The 13,030-nt window shown below is 37.3% G+C and overlaps 6 protein-coding genes across 6 annotated transcripts; 2 read left to right on the forward strand and 4 right to left on the reverse strand.

Moving 5' to 3' along the window:
- Positions 1-2,072: 2,072 nt before the first annotated feature.
- On the reverse strand, positions 2,073-2,591 carry B0P05DRAFT_466089 (uncharacterized protein; the record flags this gene model as incomplete). Its single annotated transcript, XM_051574306.1, has 2 exons — positions 2,073-2,446; positions 2,492-2,591. 2 exons carry the CDS (start codon positions 2,589-2,591, stop codon positions 2,073-2,075), a joined length of 474 nt encoding a protein of 157 aa, XP_051436884.1.
- On the reverse strand, positions 2,560-3,375 carry B0P05DRAFT_27276 (uncharacterized protein). Its single transcript, XM_051573405.1, has 2 exons — positions 2,903-3,375; positions 2,560-2,838 (listed from the first exon to the last, which is right to left on the reverse strand). Exons 1-2 carry the CDS (start codon positions 3,223-3,225, stop codon positions 2,664-2,666), a joined length of 498 nt encoding a protein of 165 aa, XP_051436885.1. The 5' UTR covers positions 3,226-3,375; the 3' UTR covers positions 2,560-2,663.
- Positions 3,376-4,147: 772 nt separating this feature from the next.
- B0P05DRAFT_585430 (peptidase M50B-like-domain-containing protein) lies at positions 4,148-5,040 on the reverse strand (the record flags this gene model as incomplete). The annotated part of the gene is made up of 3 exons (XM_051582437.1): positions 4,148-4,651; positions 4,698-4,808; positions 4,849-5,040. The coding sequence occupies 3 exons, from the start codon at positions 5,038-5,040 to the stop codon at positions 4,148-4,150; spliced, it is 807 nt and encodes a 268-aa protein (XP_051436886.1).
- Positions 5,041-5,109: 69 nt separating this feature from the next.
- On the reverse strand, positions 5,110-7,677 carry B0P05DRAFT_27258 (Hsp90 protein-domain-containing protein). Its single transcript, XM_051573403.1, has 2 exons — positions 7,470-7,677; positions 5,110-7,424 (listed from the first exon to the last, which is right to left on the reverse strand). Exons 1-2 carry the CDS (start codon positions 7,638-7,640, stop codon positions 5,310-5,312), a joined length of 2,286 nt encoding a protein of 761 aa, XP_051436887.1. The 5' UTR covers positions 7,641-7,677; the 3' UTR covers positions 5,110-5,309.
- A 1,033-nt stretch (positions 7,678-8,710) lies between these two features.
- B0P05DRAFT_534275 (SAM-dependent RNA methyltransferase) lies at positions 8,711-9,519 on the forward strand. The gene is made up of 3 exons (XM_051577307.1): positions 8,711-9,072; positions 9,115-9,225; positions 9,269-9,519. The coding sequence occupies exons 1-3, from the start codon at positions 8,745-8,747 to the stop codon at positions 9,472-9,474; spliced, it is 645 nt and encodes a 214-aa protein (XP_051436888.1). The 5' UTR covers positions 8,711-8,744; the 3' UTR covers positions 9,475-9,519.
- Positions 9,520-10,269: 750 nt separating this feature from the next.
- B0P05DRAFT_466142 (uncharacterized protein) lies at positions 10,270-12,144 on the forward strand (the record flags this gene model as incomplete). The annotated part of the gene is made up of 3 exons (XM_051574311.1): positions 10,270-10,432; positions 10,610-10,739; positions 10,869-12,144. 3 exons carry the CDS (start codon positions 10,270-10,272, stop codon positions 12,142-12,144), a joined length of 1,569 nt encoding a protein of 522 aa, XP_051436889.1.
- Positions 12,145-13,030: the final 886 nt, after the last annotated feature.

Genomic DNA, 13,030 nt, shown 5'->3' on the forward strand with positions numbered 1-13,030 from the left:
TGGGTCTTAATCAGAGCATGCTTTTGTCTAGATCTCGTGCTTGGGCATTATCCATTTATTTTTAGTTAGTGGCACAAGCAATCTTGAATAAAAGAAAGCTTTGTGCTTAATTTGCTCAAGCTGATTACTTTGTAGTTTAAAGAGTGAGGCCTACTCCGTTTAACTCATACTGTAAATAAAAGACAGCAACTGTGATGTCTTCAATACACTATAACATTACATTTTATTTTTGGGTGTCGGATATCTGGTTATTAATTTTCATAATTTATCTTTCTCTTCTTTCCTTCAACTCGACTAAAATGTGATTACGTGTTGGATATTATCTGCTTTGAAGAGCATTTTTCTCTCTATACCATCACTTGCAAAGTAAAAAGTGTCGGAATTTACAATAACGAACCCTTCTCCTACAAGACCTTCATCGTTAGTTATGCTTAACATTGCTCTCTTTAGCCTCAGAAGTGTTATGCATTGCAGTAAATTCTACTTATGAGCACTGCACATACTGAATAGTGTATAAATAAGTACCAGTATACCAAGCAATATTCACTGGAAAGATCCTCTTTTGTATCATTTATAGTGTGCGACGAACTTTGAATGCAGATTTGAAGACAATGCCCAAGTTAAGTCGCCTTTTTCGTCTTAGTAAGCTCGCTTTCTTTTTGCTGAAAGTGCCTAGAGATGGTCTTGCCTGATTTCGGTTGGATCAGATTTTTTTTCATCTTCACGGACCTTCGTGGATCCCCCGTGGATCCCCCCCCTCGTAGGTCAAAAAATGAAATTCACATGACAGCCAAACCAATGGTACCATTCGATTCTTGGGCTTGAAAGAACATACTTTAAATAAAAAAAACGGACCATTTCAATAGTCTGGTTGTCGAGTAATGATGCATCAAAGATTGGCTTCTTTAAGCAGTATTTTATGCATTTTTGCTCTAGATGACATATAAAACCTGTTATCCATGGAGCTATAAGAATTAAGATATGCTATTTGGAGTGCCAGAGAGCATAGAGAAAGAGAAATATAGGCTTTTTATAGTGCCAACGTGGAGCAAATGGGCAAAAGATATACATGATAACTAGTATCGAAGATTGAAATAGAAGCAATTCAGCTCTTCTTCCCGTCACATCTAAAATGGAACTTTTGCTGAGGACTACATAAAGATGCAGTTTTATGACTTTGGTTCAGTGACAAAAGCTGTAGATATTTGCCTTCTGAGTCTATTGATATATGGGAACGCAGCAACCTTGAACCCAAAATATTAAGCAAATAGGCAAAAATGTTTATGAGGTTTCTCGCTCATATCATGCTACTCTCATAGTACAATTGGCAAGTAAATATATTGAGCAAGAACCAGAGCTTCTTGCGCTCATTCTGAGTATTTAATCTTGTCGATAGCCTCATTTTTTGTCTTGTAGCGTCGAAAAGAAAACCACGAGTTGTCAAATCGAGCTTTCTTTCATGAGTAAGTACCCTTTGGTTCTGAGAGATTTCTGGTCATTTTGGACATGTCATTTATCTTGGTCCAAATCAGCTTTAAAGGTACAATGGATCCTAGTAGACATGATCTGTGGACATTTGGAGTATTTAGGCATGTAGAAACAGACTTTATGCTTCATCTATATGTATAGGATAAAAGGAAATTTTATGCTTATTTTTGCAAAATAGAGTCCGCGGAAATGAAATCTAATTAGGATCTTACAAAGGCCAATATTATTTTTTTCATATAGCTAAAAATGCTATAATTTGACTTTTCTTTGTTTTGGCAAGCCGAAAAGGTCTAGTGGGAGAGTAAACCGCAAAGCACAAAGCATTATAAGAAACCCGTCTCAACTAAAGCAAATAGAACGGTTTTTTGGGCAACCATACGCAACTATGTTAATCTTTATCTAAAACCACATAGAAGGCGTCTACCAGACTAAAAAAACATCCACATTTTCTTAAATAAACATTTGGCAATGTAATATGCTCTTATAGTTCCAATATATTGATATTTAAGAGATAGTTGTACGAGGAAAAAAAAGGGGGATACTTTAGAGAAAGAGTGGAGGGTATCTAAAATGGAATAATTTGCTCATGATCCTTCTACAGGCGAAGGGTCATCACAAATGGATTTTTCAGGCATAGACACATCATCAGAAATCTTGCCTGTCGCTGGATCAATACGAGACATTTTGCATACGCGTGCTGAATGCAATTGCATCAACCAAGGCATAAACGGTAATGTTTGATACTTGAGCACGCCTCGGACCGTGAGCTCATAAGGGTAGCGAATCAGCAAAGACCATCGTTCATTACCACTGTTGTCATCTTTGGTGGCACCTGGATTTTTAATTTGAATTTGACTTGTTGCTGTACTAGTCACTGGGCGAAATAGCCCACCGGCTTGATATATTAAAGGATCTTCAAGATGATAAATGGTACCCAAGAATTCAGCTGGATCAGCACCTAGTATCATTTGTTAGCCTTTGCTGTATGTACGTGTATGTTTACCAAATGAAGTCATATTGGGTTCCGGTGATACAGCATTATCAAGTGACATGGTAGGTACAAATTGACTAGACGCAAACACACTAAATGCTGTATTTGTCATTCGTATCGTCCACCAATTGCTGTTTCTAGCAAAACGGCCAAGTAAATAAACAACATACCATGCATAATCAACTTACTTGGCTCGTACTTGAAGATTGAACATGAGTTCTTTTTGTGTACCTAAAACGTTGCTAATACCGACCACTTCAACATCCGCAAGAGGGCTTGAAGAAATTGCCAAAAGAAGCCAGCCGACGCAAATCCCCAGCAGGCCACCAAACATAATGCATAGAAAAGTAAAACAAGTTCTGCAGAAACCATTGTTTCTATAAGTTGATCAGTCTACATATCTCTACCATCCTAAAATTGTACCTCTTTCCTTGATGATTGCTTATGCCTTTTCTTCTACGAGGTTGTCTTGATCTGATGAGAGGCGCGAACTCTTCATCACTTGGATGATTACCATAGTACCCAGAAGAAGTCTTGTACTTAAAAGAAGGTCGCATTTTTTTATTGCCTACAATCGATGAAGAAGAAGAGGACGCAGGTCTTATCTCAGATACTGTAGAACGGAGCACAGGCCTTCTAGGTGTAAAGTATTTTTCCTTATTCGCATGGTAATATTCTAAACTACCACTATTGCATTCGGTGTTGCTTTCAGTAGAAGAATAATACCGATCATAATAAGAAGGCATGTTTGGATCCAATGCACTTTCATTCAATGTCCATGGCAATATGGTATATGTAGGATTGATAGCTGCAGTAGGTTTGTCTCTATAAACATAAGACTCTTGGTCGTCTGAATCTATGCAAAGGCATGAATAATGACTTTCTCGGACCCACAAATGGCACACACTTTACTATCAGCATCCATGACAGCATCACTCAAGTTTTGAGCAAAAATGTCAGTAGGGTTGACAAAGCTAGAGGTAACGTTGGCTTTCTTTTTACTTCTCTTGTGGTTGGATCTTGTTGACTCACTACCTGAAATAACACTACGTGCATCGCCCTAAAACAAGATGATGATTATTTATTTGTTTATCGTGTATATATAAATACATATTGAAATTTACAGGAATTGTACTACTATGGTTCCCTGTGAGTGGCGTGCTGCTAGATCTCTTGGTAATGGCTGGATGTTCAGTAAATACGGACTGATGCTCTGGAAAGACGGCAGTTTCCACAGTAAGTTGTCTTTGTGGATCCATCATCGCTGGCTTTCCATGTAAATAAGGTCGCGTAGGGGAAGGATTATTAGGATGAAAAAGTATTGTGTTTCGAGAAAGACTCTTTTTAAGTGTTGGAACATAATCATTATTAGGTTTTCTTTTATTATATGCACGGCCCTCGCTTTGGAGTATTGTGTTGTTGTTGACAGAACCCATATAGAACAAATCAACAAAAAAAAAGAGAAAATGTAAAGAGAAAGAGAAAGAAAACGGAGGTCTAGGGTTTCAAAGAAATAAACAGCGTAGATACTTATAAAGTGTTGAAAAAAAGGTTTAAACTTAAAGTCAGCAGAAACTGATAAAAGGACGCACAAACCGTTCTCGTAACTCAGCTTTTGATGGTATCACCTTAACACTTGATAAATGCTACTTGATTTATCATTATCTTTTACCAACCAAATCCAGCAGCCTGTTGCTGTTGTGTCTGTTCATCTTCTTTAAATGCCACTAATCCGATCAGGATACCAGCAATAAAGAACACCAAACTGATCAAAAACCAAAAAACTCCCCAAACACGGCTTGACATACATGACCCGCATACCTGAGCAAACTTAGAAGCATCTGATTCATGTAGCTTTCTAAACACCAAATCATCTAAGATATCCCATAAACAATAAAGACAAGACATGACACCAATAAAGAGCACAAAATATTTGAGCCCCACACCATGTTCCAGCCACCAGAGAAAGACAATAACACCTATAAACAAGAGACCGATACCCCGTGTCAGCCAGTTTCTGGCCCACCATAAGGTAAATAGCAAGCAAACACCTAGGACTATACTCATGATTTTGGAAGCCATGATATTAAATCCACACATCACAAGAATAGCGCCAATTAGTGAAGATCCTAGGTAACCAGCAGGTAAGGTACACATTGGTATTCCGCCACGCTGTTGATGAATTAGAATTAATTTATGCTCATTATTCTATCATTACCATTCGAGTGACACCTCCTTCATCTGGATCAATCTCAATTGACTCAATCTTGGCACACGTTAGGCAGCCAACGAACGCGTGTGAGAATTCATGTAAGCCTACGGTCAATAACTACAGGCATAAGCACACAGGTACTGCATTCGTTCCTTACTTTAAAAGGTGATAAGATAATCTTGGCAATAGGCATATTCCATAAAATCAAAATGGCTGCTGTATAAACTCCAATAATAATAAGAATGATCTTTTGATCTTGTGTTGGTGTAAGTTTATTTGTAGCTGAATCAGCAACGACTTGTCGCGCCACTAAATAGTTTTCATAACTTGTGAATTCAATAGGTGCCATTAAGAAAAAAAAGAAAGAAAGAGAGACAAGAATAAAAAAAGGGGCAAATATACACTTGGCTTATATTATTTTTTCGATATCCAAAATAGGCAACTATCAACATCTATCGAATGAAATCATCACCGCTTATGAAAACTCATTCACTTTTTTCAAATAGAGAGACAATAAGCCCTTTTCTTTATTGCAGAAATCAACTTGTTTTCAAGTATTTTGCGATTCTTGTTATTCCGCCAAGCCCTTTCGAGACAAGTACTATTTTTAGCTCTTATTTAAAGCTCATCATGATCTATTGTGTCGTCTTCATAGACAACATTTGTCTTTTTGAGTTCCTCGTCTGCTTTTTTTTCTTCTTCCGTCTTTTCGTTTGCCTTTTTGACATTGACTTCTGCTTCTTCTAAAATAGAGACACCCACTGCTTTACGGATCAAAACTTCCACACGAGTAGCAAATTGAGTAATGTCTTGCAAAGGAAATCCACTACGAATTGCTGTCGTATCATACATAAGTTGGATCAAATTAATCATGTCATCTGTCACCTTATTTTGTTCTACAAGACTCAATAAAGTCTTGATGACAGGATGATGAGGGTTGATTTCCAATGTCTTCTTTTGTGATCGCATTGACTGTAAAATGAATTCAAGGTTGGGATCTTTGATATTCATGCCTTGTGCATCCAAAATACGTTGAGCATGACCACTAAGGCCATCTCGAGGAGCAACAATGGCAAGAGGAGAAGTAGTTAAACGACGAGAAATCACAGCCTTGTCGATATGGTCAAATAGCGTATCGACTAACCAGACAGTCAAGGGTTTGAATTGAGTCTCTAATTCACTGTCTACATTATCATCATCAGTAAAAGTCAGGTCGCCTTTAGCGATGTTCACAAACTGCTTTCCGTTGTAACCAGGAATGTTTTGAACAAAGGTTTCATCAATAGGATCAGTAAAGTAGATAATTTCATATCCACGCGCTAATAAGCTTTCAATAAAAGGCGACTGTTCAATTTCGCTAATACTGCTGCCTGTCATGTAGAAAATACTCTTTTGTTCAGATTTGGCTCTGTCGATATAGTCATCCAAACTACTGCTAAAGGCAGTGGTGTTGTGTGAAGTAGCAAAGCGCAAGAGACTCGTGATCTTTTTACGATAAGATTGGTCTTCGACAGCACCGTATTTCAACACACTACTGTATTGACTGAGGAACTTCGAATAAGCTTTGGGATCATTTTGACTGAGCTGAGTAAACATATCAAGGGCCTTTTTAACCAAATGGCGAGTGATGATACGAAGACTACGGTGTTTCTGAAGAGTTTCTCGGGATACATTTAAAGGCATATCATCAGCATCCACAATACCTTTCAAGAACGAAAGCCATCTGGGCAACAAATCCACTTCATCAGAAATAAACACACGCTTCACAAAGAGTTTGATAGGCCTATTGGATTCTTCTTTTTGAGCATTTTGATAGAAAGATTCATCCATTGTAGGAGGAATGTAGAGCAAAGAACGAAACTCGATTTCACCTTCACCTTTGTAAAGTGTCCAGGCCAAAGGATCTTGGGTTTGACGAGTCAGGGTTTTAAAGAACGCTTTGTGTTCTTGGTCCGTGATTTCTTTAGGATCTCTCATCCAAATAGGCTTTTGAACGTTGATTTGTTTCCAGTTGTACACCATACGTTTCTCAGTCTTGGTATCTTGTCCAACAATTTCTTCAGTCAATTCGTCATTTAACAAGGTATCCAAATCATTTTGTCCCACAGGAACTTCTTTTTCTTCGCCTGTCCAGAGCAAGATGGGAAACGTAATAAATTGAGAGTATTTTTGAACCAATTCCTGCAATTTTTTTTCTTGTAAAAACTTGTAGGCATCAGGCTTCAAGTACAACGTAATCTGTGTGCCTCGCTTTAAAGAATTGCCTCGAGGATCTTTAGCAATCGTAAAATCATCCACAGCCGTACTCATCCAGAGATGCTGATCTGGGTCATCGTTTGATTTAGAAGCCACGGTGACTTTGTCTGCCACCAGAAAAACCGAGTAAAAGCCTACACCAAATTGACCAATTTGAGAGATCGCATCGCTGTTTTGTTCCATGTTGGCCAAGAATTCAGACGTGCCTGATTTAGCAATGGTGCCTAGATTATCTTTGAGTTGTTGGCGTGTCATGCCTACACCTGTATCTGTAATCACAAGCGCTTTTTTATCATGGTCAGCAGCAATAGTGATGTGCAAGTCAGGATTTGTCGCAAGGGATTCGGGGTTTGTTAGGGATAAGAAGCGAATTTTATCAAGTGCGTCTGAAGCATTAGAGATCAATTCACGCAAGAAAATTTCACGCGTTTTATAAAGTGAATTAATGATAAGATGCATTAAACGCGACACTTCAGTCTAATGAACCATGTTAGCTTGATTTGTTTGCCTTATCTATCTTACCTGGAAAGTGAATTTTTCTTTATGGGTTGTTTCTAATTGTTCAGGTGTGATATCTTGAGGTAAACTAGCATGAATAGGTGCTTGGTCATATTGTTGTTGGTCTGCTTTGACTATGCAAAGGCAACTGGCAATAACCAAAAAGGTTATGCACGCCAAACGATTGAGTTTCATTCTTTTGTGAACAAAGAAAAATAGAAAGAAAAAGAAAAAAAAAATATGCACCACCTTCGGGCTTTCTTTCCTGCAAAGTAGTACATACTAATCTGCATACATGTTTAAAAATAAGAAGGCTTACTATTCTAAGCAATTGAACGTTAGAGGCAATGCACAGCTACTTGAATTTTGAATTAAAGGTAAACATTAACTTCTTGTTCTGAATAGGATCAAAACAGGTTTCTCACATCAATGAGCAAAGCCCAAAAAAAACACATTGTTTATAAACTTTAATCAGATAATTTCGATAACCTAAACCAAGCCTTTTCAGCCATAGAAGTGGCCTTTCTGCATCCCAAAATGAACACGTCTGTTTCTTGGCACTAAAACAAATTGTGGCCATCGGCCTTAAAAAGATATATGCAATATTTACTTAAGCAATTACCCCCTTCAGTAATATCTTGACATCCTTATGCAATTGCATTTTTTTTGCATGCATTTCTTTTCAAATCAAATCTAGAAAAATAAAAATTTATTTTGATGTGGAGGCATTCACAGCTGCTCGAATGTTCATCAATAAACGATTTTTTTCTTGAAAGAAAGAATCTACTGCTTGTAGAGTTTCAGCATTACGTGTAGCTAAATTTCTTGTTGTCTGAACATCACTTTGTCCTGATATACTCAACAATCCACAGCTTCTTGCGTGTGTTTCTAATGCTTGAAGTGAATTCATCAAATGATCATAATCAGCTATGTATTTCATTAGCTGTCTTTTTTCCTAATATCACTCTACCTTGTGCTACTGATAGTTCATAAGGTGTGAATACCGATTTTTCACTATGAACAAAGATATCAGCTTATGTCTGTTTTTCTAGAGAAAAAGACTACATTTTATCAAAGAACTCTTGTCCTTTTTGTTCGATTTCTGATAATTGAGAGATGAGCGTGATGAAAGACGATCTATACTCTTGTGTTGCTTTTGAGGTCATTTTGTAGAAAGAAGAAAGAAAAGCAAATGTCGATTTTACCAAAATGTATGGTAAATCAATGCACATCCAAAGTCACTTTTTTTTTTCCTGTCAAAAGCCATCATACTTTTTTTTTCTTCATAAACAAAAAGCAATGGCCAACAAGCGATCTTATATTATTGAACACATGGAAGATGCCATGCACGAATGGTGTTCTTTAGAATACAAGCATATGTTACAAAACATTGGACCTGACCACCTTTACTTTACTTCTTTGACTGACAAGTGTTTAAATGAAGGTATGCCTGAAGAACTCAAGGCTGCCAAGTGTTTCCAAGTGGACGTGATGAATTTGCCCGGTGTTAAGCCCGAGGAAATCTGTTTATTGGATCCTGCTGGTACTTCTGAATTGGCTCCTGAAGATGGTGATAAATTTAAATACTTTTTATTTGGTGGTATTTTGGGTGATCATCCTCCTAGAGGTAAAATTTTGATTTAAAATACATGTCTTGACATCTGTATAGATCGTACAGGTGAATTACGTAAATTAGGCTTTGCTGGTAGAAGACTTGGCCCTGTTCAAATGACTACAGATACAGCTGTGAATGTCACCAAGCGTGTTGTTGAAGACAAGAGTAAGTAACAATGTACACTTATCTGATTGCTTATGACTACTAGTTCCTTTAAATGAAATTCCTTACATTGACTATCCCGAGATCTTTTTCTCTCGTCATGAGTCTGTTACTATGCCTTTTAGATACATTGCTGAACAAAAGACAATCACAACCAAGGAAGGTGAACAAAAGACAATCAAGAAGCCATTGATGCCTCCAGGCATGTTTGAATTGATCAAGAAAGATAATGAAATGACACTTGATTTTTAATAAAAGCAATACTGAGTTTGGTCCAATGGGAAATTTTCTACAAACCAATCAAAAAAAGAAAGAAACAAAGAGAGATTGCATGATCTGTAGAAAGTGTTGTTTATCTGATTTCACCAATTAGATCGAATCGATGTGATTATTCAAGTGTACATATGTAATTTCATTTTAACTTTTTGGCTTCAGGGACGCACAAGTTGTGTATATAGAATACAAAGCCATATGATGATAATGATGCAGAAGCGTATCATGCCAAGTGACGTGATCTAAATCAATTCTGGTATTTCCTTTAAATAATGACGTATAGAGCAACAATAGAGAGAAATATATACTTTGATCTTTCTATTCAAAGTCAGAATACCATTGCCAAGAAGGAGTCTTGTTTGAATCGAGTACGAGGTGACTTGCTTTTTTTTTGTCTGCACTACAGCAACAGGAGTTTGAAAAAAAAGAGCGTCTCTCCTGTGTTGCCATAAAGAATTTATTTAGGGCCGCCCGGTTAATAATTATTGCGTAATGTGTACTCTATTGCGCTATTTTCTCCCATTTTAGAGTGTTTTAGTTCAGTGTTACACAGATATGGAAATGAGGTTTTAAAAGGATGAAAAATCTTTTTTTTAAAAATCTTTTTTTTTTCTTGTTGAATATTATAAATTCTTTCTCTCCATTTTCATACCCTATCTCTCTTTCTTTTTATTATTATTATAAAGTGTACATATAATATAACTTGTTAGATTACTATTACAAAAAAAAATGAAGGCATCCTTATTGAACTATCCATTTGAACTGGTTGCTCCTATGGTGGCTATTGGTTCTATCTTACTTTTGCCTTTGGGTCCACTCTTAATACCTCGTATTTATATTGTGTTTCTCTTGATTTACTTTACCGTATTCTTGTACACTCAAGTAAACCATGTCTTCAAGTTTTATATTACAGCCACAAAGATGCAAAACACTATTCGTCAATGGAATCAACATACCACTAATACTTCTAATACTACTACTACCACTACTACTACCACTAATTCTAATACTATTAATACTACCACTACTACTACTAATAACAATAATAATAATAATGAAGAATCAACTAATAACAATACAACAACTACTCGTGAAAGAATCACTTCTGTTGAAGAACTTGAAGAAATGGAAACCTCACTCACTCAATATGACGATACACACTTTGTTCATGCCTTTATTGTGCCTAATTATGCTGAACCAGAAGCCCTTTTAAGAGATACTATCAAGCGCTTAGCTAATCACAAGTAAGGAGATACAAGGAGGGAGAGAGAGAGAGAGAGTGTGTGTGTGTGTGTGTACGATTGTGTAAACTGATAAAGAGAGAGAGAGAAGGTTTTAAGGGCTTAATAAACTAAACACTTTTATTATTATAGGAATGCTCAAACTAACTATGTCATCATTTTGGCTATGGAAGCTTCAGAATTGAATTATGAGCAAAAGGCAGATAGTCTAAGCCATTATTTTAAAGACAGTTTCCTTCAGTTTATCGTCACTGCTCATCCTTCTGACATTCCCGGTGAAACACGCGGTAAAGGCTCCAATGTTGCTTATGCTGCTAGACATGGTTGTGCTCAAATGCTGCAACACGGTATTGATAGAAGAAGAATTATCTTGACTGTCTCTGATTCTGATTCTTCTATTCCCGAGTTATATATCAAAGAGATCGAAAAGGCTTTTAACCGTGCTGAAGACCCTTACTTTTTATTGTTTGCTCCACCCATCTTCTTTTCTCGTAACTGCAAAGAAGTCCCTGCTGCTGTTAGAATGACAGATATTACTTGGTCTGCCATGGTCATGTCTAGTTTAAGTAACAGTCGCGGTCTTTGTTTCCCTTGTTCAACTTACAGTCTTAGTATGGTTTTGGCCGAAAGAGTCGGTTATTGGGATACAGATGCAGACTCTGTAGGTGAAGATATGCACATGATGCTCAAGTGCTTTTTCAAGACAGACGGTCTTGCACGCTGCTGTCCTATCTTTGTGCCTATCAATTTGACCAATGTTCAAACACCAGGCTATCTTGCCAATATGCATGCTCGATTTGTTCAAGCCAAACGCCATTACAATGGTATTGCCGATCTCGCTTATACGCTTCGAAACTCGTTTGGTGTTAGAGACGATATGTTGGACGGAAACCACGTCTTTGCTTCTCTTACTAAAAAGACGAGCATGTATGCCTCACCTAGTTTTTGGCTTGATAAATTAGTCATGTGTACAAAAGTCATGGAAGCTCATCTGATTCCTGTCTCTTCTGGCTGGCTCATGTTTGCCGCAGTTCCATTGATGCAATTCATCTTGTTCCCTCCTCACTCGATGGTCGCCTTTGTTGACCCCGTCGACAATCCTATCTTGACTTCTGAATTCTATGCTACTTTGTGGAATATTGTCAAGATCATCACTATCTTTTTACCTTTCCCCTTATTTGGTACACTGGCTATTTATGAGCACCTTCATCGGTTTGTTGATCGGGAACTGTATCGCAAGACGGAGTCTCGTAATTGGCGTAACGTGTTTGATTACATCTCTTTGCCTATTGCTGCCTGGGCATTTATGACTATTCCAGCCACAATCGCATGTATCAAACGCCTCTACAAGACAAATGACAAATATATTGTCGCAGAAAAGTTCTTTGATGAAGACAATGAAGATTAGATTATTTTACGCCACAATTTTAATAATAATAAAAAACTTTGTACTTTGAGAAACATGGATGAGGGTACTCAATTTGTTTTTCTATGCTCAGGAGGAAGCTTCATCACAAAAGGGTTTGAAAATAAACTTCAGCTTAGCAGAGTGCTAAAGACCCAAAAAAAGAAGGGACCCAGTCGTTAAATTTGAACAAGTCTTTAAAAATCAGATTACTTTTGTGACTCCATTCAAGCCAGCTTTATAGAGAAGAAACGCACTTTGAACAACTCTATTTTCGTTAGATTAGCATGGCTTAAGCCATTGATGACATTTTTCTGTCTCCTCCCCCCCCCCCCCTACTCTTCTCCAAAAATGAATTCAAAAATCAAAACGTTGCCGAAGCGAAGGCTAAAAATGTGGTAAATGCTCTCAGAGCCGCGCTTTATTTTTTATATAAATATAGCAAAACCCTTTTTTTCCTTTTGGTGGGTTATCTTTCTAAAACAAATTTCTAATATTGTAAAACCAAGACTTAGGCATTTACCACATTTTTAGCCTTCGCTCCGGCAACGTTTTGATTATTGGTCGTTCCTAGAGCGATTTCAGTTGTCTCTGCTCCGGCTTCCTTGGCTGAACAAGTCTTGTGAGTATCTTCAATACAGGTTGAGAATATCTTGTGTTCCAACGGTAAGTTGATTCTCAAAGACAACGTTCTCTCCAGGAATATGTGTAGTGTTACCACAGAACAAATACTTGTATCTTCAACAACACCAATTGCACATGATTTCAATTGAGATTCTTTGGGAAATTGGAAATGTATTCTGGCGCCTATTAAAGTACCTTGATTATCATATTGTATATTGCCTATGTCTGGTCTTGGCCTAGCCCTGGTAGCAATGCATAATAGAAC

Source organism: Gilbertella persicaria (genome assembly GCF_025201335.1).
Source record: "Gilbertella persicaria strain CBS 190.32 chromosome Unknown B0P05scaffold_11, whole genome shotgun sequence".
Classification (NCBI taxonomy): domain Eukaryota; kingdom Fungi; phylum Mucoromycota; class Mucoromycetes; order Mucorales; family Choanephoraceae; genus Gilbertella; species Gilbertella persicaria.

Coding starts and splice junctions, on each gene's coding strand:
- B0P05DRAFT_27276 (XM_051573405.1), bottom strand. CDS start 3,225: ATGCCTTCTTATTATGATCGGTATTATTCTTCTACTGAAAGCAACACC. Junction 2,839..2,902: donor AGCAATCATCAAGGAAAGAG/GTACAATTTTAG, acceptor TGGTTTCTGCAG/AACTTGTTTTACTTTTCTAT.
- B0P05DRAFT_27258 (XM_051573403.1), bottom strand. CDS start 7,640: ATGAAACTCAATCGTTTGGCGTGCATAACCTTTTTGGTTATTGCCAGT. Junction 7,425..7,469: donor AAGAAAAATTCACTTTCCAG/GTAAGATAGATA, acceptor ATGGTTCATTAG/ACTGAAGTGTCGCGTTTAAT.
- B0P05DRAFT_534275 (XM_051577307.1), top strand. CDS start 8,745: ATGGCCAACAAGCGATCTTATATTATTGAACACATGGAAGATGCCATG. Junction 9,073..9,114: donor GGGTGATCATCCTCCTAGAG/GTAAAATTTTGA, acceptor ACATCTGTATAG/ATCGTACAGGTGAATTACGT. Junction 9,226..9,268: donor GCGTGTTGTTGAAGACAAGA/GTAAGTAACAAT, acceptor TATGACTACTAG/TTCCTTTAAATGAAATTCCT.